The 15,811-nt window shown below is 41.2% G+C and overlaps 1 protein-coding gene across 1 annotated transcript; it reads left to right on the top strand.

The window, feature by feature from the left end:
- The first annotated feature begins 2,541 nt into the window (after window positions 1-2,541).
- Window positions 2,542-10,492, top strand: LOC114031181 (zinc finger protein 420-like). Its single transcript, XM_027846191.1, has 5 exons — window positions 2,542-2,601; window positions 3,273-3,331; window positions 4,650-4,776; window positions 5,323-5,418; window positions 7,913-10,492. The coding sequence occupies exons 2-5, from the start codon at window positions 3,320-3,322 to the stop codon at window positions 10,399-10,401; spliced, it is 2,724 nt and encodes a 907-aa protein (XP_027701992.1). The 5' UTR covers window positions 2,542-2,601; window positions 3,273-3,319; the 3' UTR covers window positions 10,402-10,492.
- The last annotated feature ends 5,319 nt before the right edge of the window (window positions 10,493-15,811 follow it).

The following is a 15,811-nucleotide window of genomic DNA, read 5'->3' as shown; positions in this document are numbered from 1 at the left end:
GAAAAAAAGCTGGAGTCTCCCCACTTTAAATAATTGGCTATTAATATGAGAGAAATAATCATTTCACATATATGTACGTACATACGTACACGCATATATACGTACTTGTCTCCAGTGACAGAAAGGATATTGACATTGAGGATAGAAGGTGTTTTTTTTTTTTCCTTTGCATCTCAAGCACTTAGAACAGCACCTGGGATATAGTAGGTGCTTAATAAATGCTTGTTGATGGATTTGCTGATGGTAAAATTCTTCCACTGCTCCAATTTGTGCTGTATCAATTGTATCAGGTTTTAGAACACAATGAAAGTCATGGTCTTTGACCATGTAGTGGGTTCATTAACATATGAACAGCTGTGTGGATTAAAGTGTCATTTCAACTCAATTCAACAAATGTTTCTTAAGGTCTCCGGTGTTCCCAGAGCTATGTTAGGTAATAAATCCATCAGTTCCTACCCTCAAGAAGCTTCTATTCTCCTTGTGGGGGGGGACACACAATATGCATACAGGTAAGTAAATACAAAATAATAAATTAATTACAAGGGAGAAAGGGTGCTGAAATTTGGGAAGCTCAGGAAATTTCCCATAGAGGAAGTGGTGTCCGAGTTGTAAAGAAAGGAAAGGATTGAATGAAAGGTTGAAGAAAGGAAAGGACTCTGTGAAATGGAATTGAGGAAGGATAAGATACTAGGCCTTAGGGGACCACCTATGGAAATATAAGAAGTCTGGCCTTCTTGGGCTTGAGGATCTATTACTTTTTACTTTTGGGGTAGAGGGCAGATGAGAAGGAAATAAATCAGGCTGTCGGTGACAGTTTCAAGTCACCCAGGCAACAAGCTTCTCTGGAGAGTGGGATGTTATGTGGATGCATGGCTGAAACAAGAGTTTTTTTTGCTTGGAGGTGGGTAGGATGTGACAGGAGTTTGGCCAACAGCACTAGAAGGGTGCAGTTCCCTGGGCCTTTGGATGAAGCTCTTTGCCTCTGCCCGTCCTACACCCAGTGCGCACCACTCAAGTGCAGCCATCCATTTGATTGGACAATGACAGACCTCAGAAAGGAAAGAACAGTTTACACTCACAGAATAGCTAGCATTTACTTAGTGCCCGACAAGCCTTATAAATATTTTTTGCAGTGTGTCTTCATAACAGGCCTGAGGGGGAGGTGCTATTATTACCCCATGTTACACATGAGGAAACAGCTGTTGAAAGTGAATTTCTGGGAGAACAGAAGTGACTCCATCTTGTTCTGTGTGGTCCATTATGCAACATTATGACACTTGCATTGGCTTTGAGAACAGGTGCAGCAGCTGATTGCTGCCAGGATCTTCTTTTCTTCCTCTAATTGGTACAAAAGCCTCTATTGCTTAAAAAAAAAATTAAAAAGAGGGTTTTAAAGTCTAGGGAATGGCTCCTTCTGCTACCTGCCTGGACAGGAAGTTAGTTATCTCTCCTCTTTCTTTAATAAGAATTTTTTTTTTCATATTTGTAGCAGCTCTTTTTGTGGTGGCAAAGAATTGGAATTGAGGGAACACTTGAACAAGCTGTGGTGTATGAATGTAATGGGATACTATTGTGCTATGAGAAATGATGAGCAGGCAGACTTCGGAAAAACCTGGAAAGACTTGTATGGACTGATGCTGAGTGAGGTGAGCAGAACCAGGAGAACGTGGTACACAGTAACAGCCACCTTGTGCAATGACCGGCTTTGATAGACTTTGCTCTTATCAGCAATACAGTGATCCCAGATAATTATAAAGGACTCATGGTGGAAAACGCTATTCACATCCAGAGAAAGAACTGATGGGCTCTGAAGGCTGATGTGTGTGTGTTTCACTTTGTGTGTGTGTATTTCCCTTCTGGTCTGTTTCTTCTTTCACAACTATAACTAATATGGAAATATGGTTCACGTGATTGCATTGTTATCAAATTGCTTATCATTTTAGGAAGAGGGGAGGGGAAGGAGGAAAATTTGGAACTCCAACTTTTGTAAAAATGAACGTAAAAACTGCCTTTACGAATAATGGGAAAACAATAAAATGCCATTTTTGAAAAGAGAACACTAGTTTTTCTTGGCATGGCCAGCTGCCTTGTGGTAAGTTGCCCCCTTGTTTTTCTTTGCTTCATGTGGTGTAGACATGTAGCTGAATCGTGAATCGCTGCCGGTGGGATAAGCCACAGCGGGTGCAGTAAAGCCTCTCTGCCCTACTGGCATCGGCTAATCGAATTGATGGGAAAATCCCTGCTGCCCAGATAAGGAGGTGCCAGGGCTGAATTTGAACTCAGAACCTCCTGAGCCCAGGCCCAGGCCTCCAACCATTGGCCAGCTGGATGCTAGGAGGAGGGCCCAATGAGGCAGGAAAGACCGGTGGGAACCGCCGGCCCAGCCTCTAGGCGACCCCGGGCCTCCCTTCTCTCCCCTGCTGCCCAGGCAGCCCAGGCTCAGGACGCATGCGCATCACCTCCCGCTGGTCTCCGAACTACATTTCCCAGGAAGCGCAGTTACGAAGAGGCCTGCCCGTGACGTCACCTCCGCTCCCCTAAGTTACTTCCTGCTTCGGCAGGCTCTCGCTGCTGCCGGCGGTAGGATCCTGCGCCCCGGAGGTGAGACAGCGCCAGGTGGCCCAGGGGTCCGGAGGAGAGTGGCCTGCCGGACCGTCCAGCCCTTCGGGGCCCGGGCTGCGGCCCCCCGGGGTCCTGGAGCTCCCGTCTGTGCCTCGGTTTCAGACCTTGGTGGGGAGGAGGGATGTTGTACCCTCGCGCCTGCGCAGTTTCTCCCCTCATCCCGCCCCCTCCGCAAGGGGGCGCAGCCGTCAGCCAGCCCGGGGGTGGGGGGTGGGGGTGGGGAACCTTAGGCTACCGGGGACTTCCAGGCTCCTTCAGCCAATCAGAGGGGGCACCGCTGCCTGTCCCCCTCGACTCCTCCCTTGTCCTGCCGTCCCCCAGGCCAGGCTGGCATCCTCAGTGTCCTCACCCGTGAAATGGGCTCCTCCTGCCAGGGATTCCCCTGGAATGGGCACCGTGGGGCCCTGGAGGGGGCGCTGCCTCAGTTTACCCCCCTGGGAGACGGGGCCAGGGCTCCCTGGGGCTCAGCATCAGCCACAGAGGCACCCTCAGCATCTCTGCCCCCGTCCCAGATCCTGGCGTGTCCATCTGGCCCTGCCCTCGTTCCCCGAAGCCACGCCTTTGCTTCTGCCGGCCCATCCTCCAGGAGCATGGCCCTCCCTTCCCCCCCCCCGCCCCCGCACCTCTCACGGCTCCCTTCTCCTCCCCAGGAGAGGACCCTGCCTGGCCGGAGGGGGAGAAGAGCGGAGAGAAAGCCATGGCCCCCCAGGTGAGTGGGACCCCCCCAGGGGCTTTGCCATGCACAGAAGGTGACACATTCGTGGACCCTGCCCGTCACCTGTAATACCTGGGCTCCGGGGCCTGCAGGTGTGGACCTGGCCTCAGAATGACTGGAATTCAAATCCTGCCCCAGAAACTGACTAGCAGTGTAACCCTGCAAGGCACTCTGTCTTCCTCACTTTCCCCACTTGTAAAACCTGCTTCCCAGATCTGTTGTGAGAATCCAAATGCAAAAATACTTGTAGAGCTCTTTGGAAACTTTCCAGCATTTTTGAAACGCAGGCTGCTACTACTACCACTACTACTACTACTGCCTGAAGGAGAGAAGGGACCTCCTCGAGGTGACATCTGTCAGACTCCAGATCCCTTCCCCTCCCCGCACACCCCAGGGCCTCCTTACTTCAGTGTCAGCCCCACTCTTCGGCCCAGGGTCCCCCTCAGGTTCTTCTGACCTTCCTTGGGTCCCTGGAACATGACGTTCTAGGCTCCTGCGATCTCTTCATCAAGCTCTGTGCAGGGTGGGCTGTTATGAAAGTGATTTCTGTCTCCAGGAACCAGGCTGCATGTCACGTTCTCAGTGTTAGAAAGCTCGCTCTTCACAAAATCTTGCAGGGAAGAGGATGGCATTACATCGCTTTTCCAGGTGGTAGAGGAAAAGGAAAATTCCTGGGATCCTAGCAGCATTGAGTGATAGAGACAGGACTTGCGAGGGTGCTTGAATGTCTTGGCAGATGAATATTCCCAGGGACAGGATGATGGAGGCGTGGTCGGTGAGAATTTGTCTGAGTAGGGGTGTGTCTGACAGGGTTCAAGGTGGAGTCTGGGAGTCTTAGGGCGGAGGTCTGTTATAATGTCATCTGAAGGTCTGGGTCGGCCTAGCAGGCTACGAAGGTTCTTCTGACTCCAGTGGTGTGATGTTGTGAGGCCTGGGTATGAGTCACAGCTTCGACACTTAATGTCTGTGTGACTGTGAATGTGCCACTGAGTCTTTACTAAACTTAGTGGGCTTATCTGCAGAGTGGGGTAAGGAATACCTGCCTCACCTGCCTTACAGGTGTTTGTGAGGAAAGTGTTTGGCAGACCAAAAAATGCTGTTTACTGTTTACGTAGGGGATGTTACGGTGATTTTTTGGCCTGTCTCTTAGGAGGGATGAAATGAGCGTTTGGCTTTGAGCCCTCAGAGAGCGGAGCAGTGAGACTCAGTACTTGATGATTCCTGCACATTTCACCCCTCTCCTAAGGTCCACCTGAGGGATGGTCGCCGGGAAAGCTCTTATGTTTATTGAATGAATGGTTGACTGTTTCAGGAATCAGTGACCTTCGAGGATGTGGCCGTGGACTTCACCTGGGAGGAGTGGGGCTACCTGGACACCTCCCAGAAGGAGCTTTACTGGGACGTGATGCTGGAGAACTACAGGAACCTGGTCAGCCTGGGTAAGGATGGCTCCTCTGGGACTCAGAGTCGTTGCATGAAAGGGTAATTGTTTCCTCTCTCAGTGTATGCTGGGAGATGTGTCTACTCTTTAGCCGTGATTCCTTGGCTTTAGGAAACAGAGATGGCTGAAGAATGCTTGTGGCCCGGAGGAAGGATGCTCACTGTGTCTTTGTCCGCAGTATGTTTCTGGCTTTGTAAAACTGGGAACTGACCATTTCAGTGTGTTGTACTTCTCCAGCTCTCTGTACTCTCAGTCAGGAAGTTTTCCCCTCGATTCCCAGTGCAGGTCTTTGAAGACAGGAAAGTTCCAAATCATCTTAGCAAGAAGTGGGTCAAATGAACCAGTTTTCTTGCTGAGCCCAAATCTACACTGTGCCCCATTCCCCCATATGTTTTAGGAACACCATCCAGAACATCCTTGTTGTCTCTTGTACTGCCCTCTAGACTGCCCTAGCATTCCCACTGTTCTTGGAAGGGGTGGGGGGCTAGGATTGAATTCTGGGGTGTCTCTTGGTCCCTACCACTTTGGATTTTCCATTGACCAGGCTTTGTGGTTGCCAAGCCAGATGTGATCTCTCAGTCGGAGCAAGAGGAGGCACCTTGGATACTTGAAGTTCTATTTCCAAGAAGCAGCTGTTCAGGTAAGTGAAGAGAACCTAACTTGTTGAGTTACTGTAATTCATAGCTCTGAGAAACATTCATCAGGAGTGTGGATGGAGAATTATTTATGTCAGGGAAATGCAAATTAAAGCAACTCTGAGATGTACCACTTTACAGAGATTAAATTCATATGTATAGTCAGTTAAGGTTAGTTGATATCAGTGGTGGAAAGCAAGAATACTTTTATACTCTTGGAGAGCTGTTAAGCGATTGAAAAATTTTTGAAATTTTTTTAATCAGTACAAATCTGCTCTTTTCTCCTCACAACCCCCAATTCTGAAAGATTAAAACAACAAAACTCCTGGTTATTGTCAAGCAAACCCAATTTTCTCTTCGACCATAACCAAGCACATTTGTGTCTCCTCGCCTCTCTAACAAGAGGACAGTAGCATGTTTTTCCATGAACTTCCTGGTGCTGTGGTCGTTCATTACATTAATCAGAGTTCCTAAATCTTTTAGAGTTGTCTTCACGGTACTGTTGTCTTGTTTCCCTGTTGAGTGACATGTATGTCTGTTCCCAACTCTGTATGTGTATGTATGTTTATTCTTCTCTTTTTTGACTGGTTCAGTTAAGAGGGGGCTCTGGTTTTACTCACTCTTTCCTCTTAGTTTTTATAGTGTTCTACGTTTGCACCCGCATTATGTGAGACAGTTTTCCCTTTCCTTCTTCTCCCTTTTGCCCTGTGGTATATTTACTTCCCTTCTCTTTTTGTTCTCCTTTTCCCTATTATATCTAAGACCCTCTGTCTCGTTGTGCTCCCTTCATACTCCTAATGGGAGCAGGCAGGCATTTTAGTGGCTAGAGCACAGGGCTTGGAGTCAGGAAGACTCATCTTCCTGAGTTCACACGTGGCCTCAGACACTAGCTGGGTGATCCTGGCTGAGTCACTTAGCCCTGTTTGCTTCAGATCTTCATCTGGAAAACGAGCTGGAGAAGGAAATGGTGAACCATTTCGGTAACATTGCCAAGAAAACCCCAAATGAGCTCACAGAGTCAGACACAACCGAGATAAATGAACAGCACAATTGACTCCTGATGATGGGAGGGGACAGAGGGGAAGGCATGTACCCCCCGTGTTAGACTGTGGATAGTTTATCCTGGCGTGGGACCTTATGGCTGTTCACTGTCATTTACTTTTTATGTTTCTCTCGATTCCTGTTTTTCTGCTTCAGAGGTTTGTTGGTTTTTTTTTTTAATCTGTTCTGTTCTTTTCATCATTTTTTCTGGGTCATTTATTTCTGTTTGTAACCTCTATTTTTTGCCTTTTGAAATATTGTATTCCAGATTCTCTGCTCCTTCTAGAGCAGGAAGGGATAAAGGTGCTGTCCATTTCCTCTTTTGTCTTTAGAGCTCAGAAGACAAATCTGACTCCTGGAGTCCTTAGGCTACTTCTGTTCCGTTTGAGAATTATGCCTCTGTTTGCAGTCTTGAGTTTGAAGTAGTGTTTCTACTACTGTCAGAAACCTTCTTTCTGACATTTATCATCATTGGAAAACATCTTTAAACAGATTCTTTTATAATGTTTCATGTCTGAATGCTTTCTGTGGTCCTTTCTCCATCTATCATATTTATGAAGAAGACTCTTTATTACCAATAATCTCTTTTGTGGAGAAAAAGATGGCTCTAGATTAGATCTTCTGCCATTTTTATTATATTCAGGGCCACTGAATGGGCTACTGTCAGACCCTTCTTTCTATGACATCTAGCTGGATCTTTACTTTTCAATATAAAGCCCATTTGAATAGACTTCCAAAACTCTAGACTAATAGTCTATAAGTGGACACATATTTATAAGACTACAGTCCACTCACCAATAGATAAGTGGTTTAAATACATGAACAATCAGTTCTTGAGAGAAAGAATATAATAGAAAACACATTGATACCAGAATGGAGAAAATATTAATTGTTTCATAATCAGGGAAATGCAAATTAAAACAACTCTTAAGATATGCTACCTTATATCCATTACAATGGCATATATAGTTAATTATAAATGATCAGTTTAAATGTTTTAAACCAAGAATGTTTTACACTCTTGGTATAGCTGTCTTTTGATTCAGTGTTTTTGGAAAAAAAGCTTTACAATCCTTTGGTTTTTTTTGTTTTTTTTGACCCCGTTGTCACTTTATTAGAACCTTGCCGTAAGTATGACATTCACAAGACTTCCTTTCATGCCTGGCTATATTGTTCTTCTAGGCAAGTTACAGTGGGAGTTTTCTGAACAAACTGCAGTGTTTGAATGTAATTGAATATTATCTTGTTACATGATATGACAGGTATGAAGGATACAAAGTAATATATAAAACCTTATAAGAAATTGATCCAGAGTAAGTTAAACACAGTGAAAAAAATAGCTATTGACTATAACTTTGTTAATAACAACATCAAGAAAATTAGGGAAACTAAGCGGAAAGAAAAAGGAACAGGTTCATATAGGCAAAGGGGATTATTTACCATTTTCATTTCTTTCAGATTTGGACACTAAGCCTAAGATCAAGGAAACAACTCTAGAGCTGGACATTTCTATGGAAGAATCATCCAAAAAAGTACTCTCCAGAGATTCTTCTTGGATTTTGACATTGGGAGGTGTCTGGGAATGTTATGCCAAGTTAAAGGACGAGCAGAGCAATGAGAATCAACATTTTAGACAACTAAAAATCACCAAGGGGAAATCCCAAAGTGAAGTGAGTGGCCCTGAATATAATAAAAATGGCAGAAGATCTAATCTAGAGCCATCTTTTTCTCCACAAAAGAGATTATTGGTAATAAAGAGTCTTCTTCATAAATATGATAGATGGAGAAAGGACCACAGAAAGCATTCAGACATGAAACATTATAAAAGAATCTGTTTAAAGATGTTTTCCAATGATGATAAATGTCAGAAATCCTTTAGTAATAATTTTGACCTTATTGAAAAACATAGAATTCATAATGGAAATGAACATGAATGTAATGAATGTGGGAAGTCTTTCCTCCAGAACACTGGACTTACTCTGCTCCAGAGAATTCACAGAGGAGAAAAGATTTATGACTGCAATGAATATGTAATGTCCTTCCAGCAGAGTGCATATCTTAGGAAACATCAAAAAATTCATAATGGAGAGAAACCTTATAAATGCAGTGCACGTGGGGAGGCCTTCCTTCAGGCCACTGAATTCGTTCAACACCAGAGAGGACACACTGGAGAAAAACCATATAAATGTAATGAATGTGGGAAGGCCTTCCACCAGAATTCATACCTTAAAAAACATCAGATAATTCATACTGGAGAAGAACATTATCAGTGTCATAAATGTGAAAAAACCTTTCTCTGCCCCACTGAACTTACTCAACACCAGAGAACACATACTGGAGAAAAACTTTATGACTGCAATGAATGTGGGAAGACCTTCCGCTGTAAATCATATCTTACTGATCATCAGAGAAGCCATGCTAGAGAGAAACCTTATGTATGTAATGAATGTGGGAAAGCGTTCCATCAGAATTCATACCTTCGAAGACATCAAAGAATTCATACTGGAGAAAAACATGCATGTAATGAGTGTGGGAAGGCCTTCCTACGGACCACTGAACTTACCCAACACCAGAGAACACATACAGGAGAAAAACCTTATGAATGCAATGAATGTGGTAAGACCTTCTATCAGAATTCCTACCTTCGAAGGCATCAGAGAATTCATACTGGAGAGAAACCTTATGCATGTCATGAATGTGGGAAGGCCTTCCTCCGGTCCCCTGAACTTACCCAACACCAGAGAACACATACAGGAGAAAAACCTTATGAATGCAATGAATGTGGGAAGACCTTCCGATGTAAATCACACCTTACTGATCATCAGAGAATCCATACTAGAGAGAAACCTTACGTATGTAGTGAATGTGGGAAGGCCTTTCTCAGGAGTACTAATCTTAGTCAGCACCAGAGAACCCATACCGGAGAAAAACCATATGAATGTAGTGAATGTGGAAAGGCATTTGGCCAGAAGGCACATCTTACTCATCATCATAGAATTCATACTGGAGAGAAACCTTACGAATGCAATAAATGTGGGAAGGCCTTCCGCCAGAATTCATACCTTAGAAGACACTTGAGAATTCATACTGGAGAGAAACCGTATGTATGTAATGAGTGTGGGAAGGCCTTCCTCCGGGCCACTGAACTTAGTCAACACTATAGAACACATACCGGAGAAAAACCTTATGAATGCAGTGAATGTGGGAAGACTTTTGGTCAGAAGGCAAAACTTATTCAACATCAGAGAATTCATACTGGAGAGAAACCTTATGTATGTAGTGAATGTGGGAAAGCCTTCATCCGGAGCACTAATCTTAATCAGCACCAGAAAACTCATACTGGAGAAAAACCTTATCAGTGCAATGAATGTGGGAAGGCTTTCTGTCAGAGGGCAGATCTTACTCAACATAATAGAACTCATACTGGAGAGAAACCTTACGTATGTGGTGAATGTGGGAAGGCCTTTTGTCAGAAGGCAGCTCTTACTCAACATAATAGAATTCATACTGGAGAGAAACCTTATGTATGCAGCGACTGTGGAAAGGCCTTTCACTGGAGCACAGTGCTTGTGCAACATCGGAGAACCCATACTGGAGAGAAACCTTTTGAATGCAATGAATGTGGGAAGGCTTTCAGTCAGAGGGCAAAACTTATTAGACATCAGCGATTTCACACTGGAGAGAAGCCATATAAATGTTTAGAATGTGGAAAGGCCTTCTGTCAGAAAGCAGATCTTACTTTACATAATAGGATTCATACTGGTGAGAAACCTTACAAATGCAATGAGTGTGGGAAGACCTTTCGCTATAACTCACACCTTACTCAACATCAGAATATTCATACAGGAAAGAAACCTTATGAATGCAATGAATGTGGAAAGGCCTTCTTCTGGAGAACAGCCCTTAATCAGCATCGACAAATTCATGCAGGGGAGAAAACTGGTTAATGTAATGAATGTTGATGAATTCGTTTTCCAGGAGCACACAGCATATTTGACATTAGAGAATTCGCATAGGCCAGAATATGAAAAGCCTCAGCAAGAGACTCAGAATTACTGAACGTCAGAAAGTTCATAGTAGAGAGAACCTATTTGAATATAATAATTGAGTTAAGGCTTTTTTCCAGAAATAAGTCTTGCTAAATATCATATTTAATGCCAGAGAGAAACTATATGAATGTATAGCCATTGGGAATCCCATCTGTGAATAGTGGTGAAGCACAAGGAGGTACCTCAGGAGAATGCTGGTGTGGAACAGACACGCCCTTTCTGTTATGACCAAAGCATTTCTTTGGCTTGACTATGCTTATTTGTTACATAGGAGAGCTCTGTAGGGAAGAGGTGGACCAATGGGAAGTGACAGCAATATTTTTTAAAGCTTCAACATAATGTAGAAGGCAAATCCTTCATCCAGATCACACAGCTTAATAAATGTCATGCCTACATTCTGGCAAAGATAAAGAGAGGTAGGCTAGCATCCAGCGTAATTAGGTTTAAAACCAGTTGAATGGCTGTGCTCAAAGAACGTGTGGTACTGGTTTAGTGGCAGTTCGATAGGTGGCCTCTGCATAAGTGCCTTAGAGATCAGTTCTTGGACCTCTGATGTTTTACCATTTTTATAAATGACTCATATAAAGGCATGGATAATATGCTTGTCAGATTTGTAGGTGGCACAGGGCTGCTAAATATAATTAACATACTGGCTGATATTTAAGATATGAAAGAACCTTGGTGGACTAGAACATCGAACTAAACATAAAATTAAAAGGATGATAGTGATGCTGTTATATTTGGGTTCTACTAGTTAAGTCCCAAGTACAACATGGGGAAGAATAGGTAGAAAATGATTTCTAAAAAACCTGGTTTCAAGATGGCAAACATAATAGCAGATCTAGTGTTGGAGGAACTGTAGAATTCGGGTATTGTTGGGAGAACTGTGAATTGGTCCAACCATTTGGGGAAATAATGTGAAATTTGCAAAACAAAACAAAACAACGTCACTGACCTGTTTATATGTCTGACCTGTTGCAATCCCACTCCTGTTCACAAAGACATTAGGAAAGGTCCCTAATCTAAACCAAAATGCTCATTTTTGTGATAGCTAATATGTCAAGCACAGCAGGTGCGCATTACCTGGGGAATGGTTGAACAAATTTGGGGCTATTCATGTGATTATAGGTTATTGTACCCCAAGAAATGACACATATGGGGAATTTAGAAAAGCCAAGAAAGATGTATATTAAATGACATAAATTGAAGAAAGCAGATCTAGGAGAACAGTCTGCACATCGACTAAAATAATGTGAATGAAAGCAATGCTAAAAAGCAGGCAATGATACTAGTTGCAATCAACAATTAAGCAGTTATTCAGTTACCATATTCCAGGCATTGTGCTAAGGTTTTTTGGTTTCTCTGATGTCTTTATGACGTGACATTTTATACCTTGGTCCTGCATCCATTTGGAGCTTAGTTTGGCATAAAGGGTCAGTTGTTGGTCTAAAGCTAACTTCTTCCAGCCAGTTGTCCAGGGTAGTGAGTCCTTATCCCAATAGTTGGAATCTTTGTGTATATCAACTACTAGGCTACTAGATCTGTTTTCCTTAGTGTGTTGCCAGATTTGTTCCCCTGATTGATTTATCTTTGGCCAGTACAAAACTATTTTGAGAATTTCTGTTCTATAGTTTAGTTTTAGATCTGGCAGTGCTGTGCCCTCTATATTTCTACTTCTTTTCATTATTTCCCATGAGATCCTTGGCATTTTTTTTTGCCTCCACATGAATTTTATTATTATTATTTTTAAAGAACCTTTGGTATTTTGATTGTAGTGACATTAAATAAGTAAACTGATTTAGGTAATGTCATTTTTACTATATTGACATTTTACTCATGAGCAATTAATGTTTTTCTAATTATTTAGGTCTGTCTTTATTTCTGTAAACAGTTATTCATAGTTATGTTTCCATATTTGTGGTGTGTGTCTTTGGAGATAGACTCCCAAATATATTTTACATCCTGTTGTTAATTGAAATGGAATTTCTGTCCTGCTGAGTTTTACTGGTATTACATAGAAATGCTGATGAGTTGTGTGGATTTGTCTTACATCCTGAAAATTTGCTGAAGTTCTTGTGTAACTTAATTTTTATTTGATTCTTTAGGGTTCTTTCAGTATACTGTCATATTACCTACAGTGTGATAATGTCCTTTTTTACCTATACTTGTCTTACTGCATTTCTATTACTATGTCAGATAGAAGTGGAGACGATGGAAATTCTTGTTTTACTCCAGATTTTGTTGGAAAGAATTCTAGTTTACATTCTTTACCTGTAGTAGTAGTTCTTGGATTTAGATCTATACTGTTTACCATTTTATGAAAAGATACTTTTATTCCTCAATTCTGTTATATTTCTAAGAGATGGTTATTTGTATTTTGTCAAAAGCTTTTTCTTCATCTGTTGATACAATACTATACTTTTTAGTTTTGTTATTAATATGATTAATTAATTTTATAGCTTTTTTTCTAAAATTAAACTATAGAATATTATAATATTAAGGTAAGGAAAGATGGGGAAAATTACCTATCAAATACGTGGATAGAAGACAGGTTCTTGACTAAACAAGGGATAGAGAGGATCACAGAAGCTACTAAAATGTATAATTTTGATTATGTAACATTAAAAAAAACTTTTGCACTAACAGTTCTAATAAAGCTAAGGTTAGAAAGGAAACAATGAAGGAAAAATCATTACAGCAAGTTTCTCTGATAAAGGTCTCATTTCCAAGATAGATAAAGAACAGATTCAAGTTTATAAGAAGAGGAGCCATTCCCTAATTGATAGATGGTCTGAGGATATGAGCAGGCAGTTCTCAAGAAAAAAATCTAGGCTACCTATAGCCGTATAATAATAATTTCATAGCTATCTCTTACATAGCACCTTAAGCTTCATAAAGCACCTTACGTATGTTAACATTGATCCTCACAACCCTATACAGTAGATATGATTATTATCCCCTTTCACAGCCAGGGAAACTGATGCAGACAGGTTAAGTGACTTGACCAGGGGACCATAGCTAGGAAGTATCTCAGGCAGAATTTGAGCTCTGGTTTTCTCAACTCGAAGTCCCACATTCTGATATGTCACCTAGCTAGCTAAAACAATCTTCCAAATCACTACTAATTAGAGAAATGCATATTAAAGCAATTCTGAGATTCTACCTCACACATCAGATGACAAAAAAGGAAAATGATAAATGTCAAAAGGGCTGTAGCAAAAGAGGCATGTTGGTGTATTGCTGACGGACTGTGAATAAGTACAACCATTCTAGAAAACAATTTGAATTGATACTAAAAAAGTGACTAAAGGCTATGTGCCCTTTGATCCAGCTATCCCACTGCTAGGCATATATCCAAAAGAAATCAAAGGAAGAGGAAAAGGTCCTATATGTACAACATTTATAGCAGCTCTTTTTGCAGTAGCAAAAACCCTGAAAATGAAAGGCTTACTCCTCCACTGAGGAGTGGCTGAAGGCATGGTATATGAATGTGATGGAGTACTACCATGCTGTAAGAAACAGAAGAAGGGATGATTTCAAGCAGACAAGAAAAAGCTTATCTAAGCAGAACAAGAAGAAAAATGTTTACTCATGTCAGTGTTATAAAAGCAATTTTGAAGACTAAAAGTGCTAAAGAAGAACAGTACTGAGAGACCAGTTTATATAATAACAACATTGTAAAGTCAAACAACTTTGAAAGCTGTAAGAATTGTGATCAGTAAAGGGGCCATCCGTGATTTCAGAGGATCGATGGTGTAACATGCTATCTGCTTTCTGACAAAGGTAATAGAGTTAGAGTGTAGAGTGAGGCATGGTTTTTATGTAGCCAGGAAAGGAATGTATTTTGCTTGGCTATGCATATTTGTAACAGAATATATTTTTTAATGTGGTGGAGGAGAGGAAGGAGATAATATATATATGTATCTATATATATTTTAAATTTAAAATATAAAGTTTTGGGTGTTGCTACGGATGTGGAATGTTGCATGTATTTTCAGTTGAAGTTACTGTTGTTTATACTTAAATGTTTAGCTTTGTATAAGAAAATTTTTACAGAATGGAGGTAACCTGTAAACGTAATGTAAAAAATCACCTCAATAAAATTCTTTTAATAATAACAATAATATGTAAAATCAATGCAAGGTAATTTTAGCCATGATCAATCAATCATCTTCTGAACAATAGATAATGAATAAAGGGGGTTCTGGACCTGTTATATATATGCCATCATTTGTGTTTCTGTTGGTTTTGCTTAAATGCTTTCTGTTAGAGAAAGTCCTATCAGAGAGTTTAAGAAAAATAACTTAAAATTAAATTGCATCAGTAAAACTTATTAAAGAAACTCAAGTCTTAGTGAATTGTAAAGTCAATATAAGTCTGTGATACAGCAGCCAAAAAAAAAAAAATGAAGTCTTAGGCCATGTTAAATGAGTTATGTTTTCTGGAACTGAGGATGTGATAGTCTCACCCTCCACTGCCCTAGTTAGAACACCTCGAGGGCACTGTATGCACAGCTGAGCACTATATTATTTAAAGAACTTTGAAAAATATGAGTGTGCCCAGATTAGGGCCATCAGAGGGGTGAAGGGTCTCAATTTTATTCCATATGATGGATCAATTGCTGCAACTATGAATGTTTAACATGGATAAGAGATTTAGGGTAGGCCATGGTAACATCATCTCAAGTGTTTGGAGATCCATCACTTGGAAGAAGGTTTAAAGTTCTGCTTGGTAGGGGCAGGGGGGAAAAACAAGTATTAATAAACTCCTATAGGGCTTAAGCCCAGTCATTCTTTAGGACTGTTAGATTCCAATTTTTTCTTTTTTTGGAATTTATTTAGTATTTTATTTTTCCACAATTACATGTAAACACCATTTTTAACATTTGTTTTTAAAACTTTGAGTTCCAAATTTTCTACCTTCCTCCCTCCCCCCCCACCTCATTGAGAAAGCAAGCAATTGGATATAGCTTATACATGTGTAGTCATGCAAAACATATTTCCATATTAGCCATACTGTGAAAGAAAACAGACCAAAAAAACCCCAAGAGAATACAGTTAAAAAATGTTTCAATCTGTATTCAGACACCATCAGTTCTTTCTCTGGATGTGGATAGCACTTTTCATCCTAAGTCCTTCAGAACTATCTTGGATCATTGTATTGCTGAGAATAGCTAAGTCATTCATAGATGATCATCTTACAATATTGCTATTACTTTAGACAGTACATTTTACTTGGCATCAGCTCATGTAAGACTTTCCAGATTTTTCTGAAAGCATATTGCTCATCATTTCTTATAGCACAATAG

Source organism: Vombatus ursinus, unplaced genomic scaffold (genome assembly GCF_900497805.2).
Source record: "Vombatus ursinus unplaced genomic scaffold, bare-nosed wombat genome assembly UNPS02015098.1, whole genome shotgun sequence".
Lineage (NCBI taxonomy): Eukaryota > Metazoa > Chordata > Mammalia > Diprotodontia > Vombatidae > Vombatus > Vombatus ursinus.
Note: the sequence above shows the minus strand (reverse complement) of the source record. Positions and strands in the feature narration are given on the sequence as shown.

Coding starts and splice junctions, on each gene's coding strand:
- LOC114031181 (XM_027846191.1), top strand. Junction 4,777..5,322: donor CAGGAACCTGGTCAGCCTGG/GTAAGGATGGCT, acceptor TCCATTGACCAG/GCTTTGTGGTTGCCAAGCCA. Junction 5,419..7,912: donor TCCAAGAAGCAGCTGTTCAG/GTAAGTGAAGAG, acceptor CATTTCTTTCAG/ATTTGGACACTAAGCCTAAG.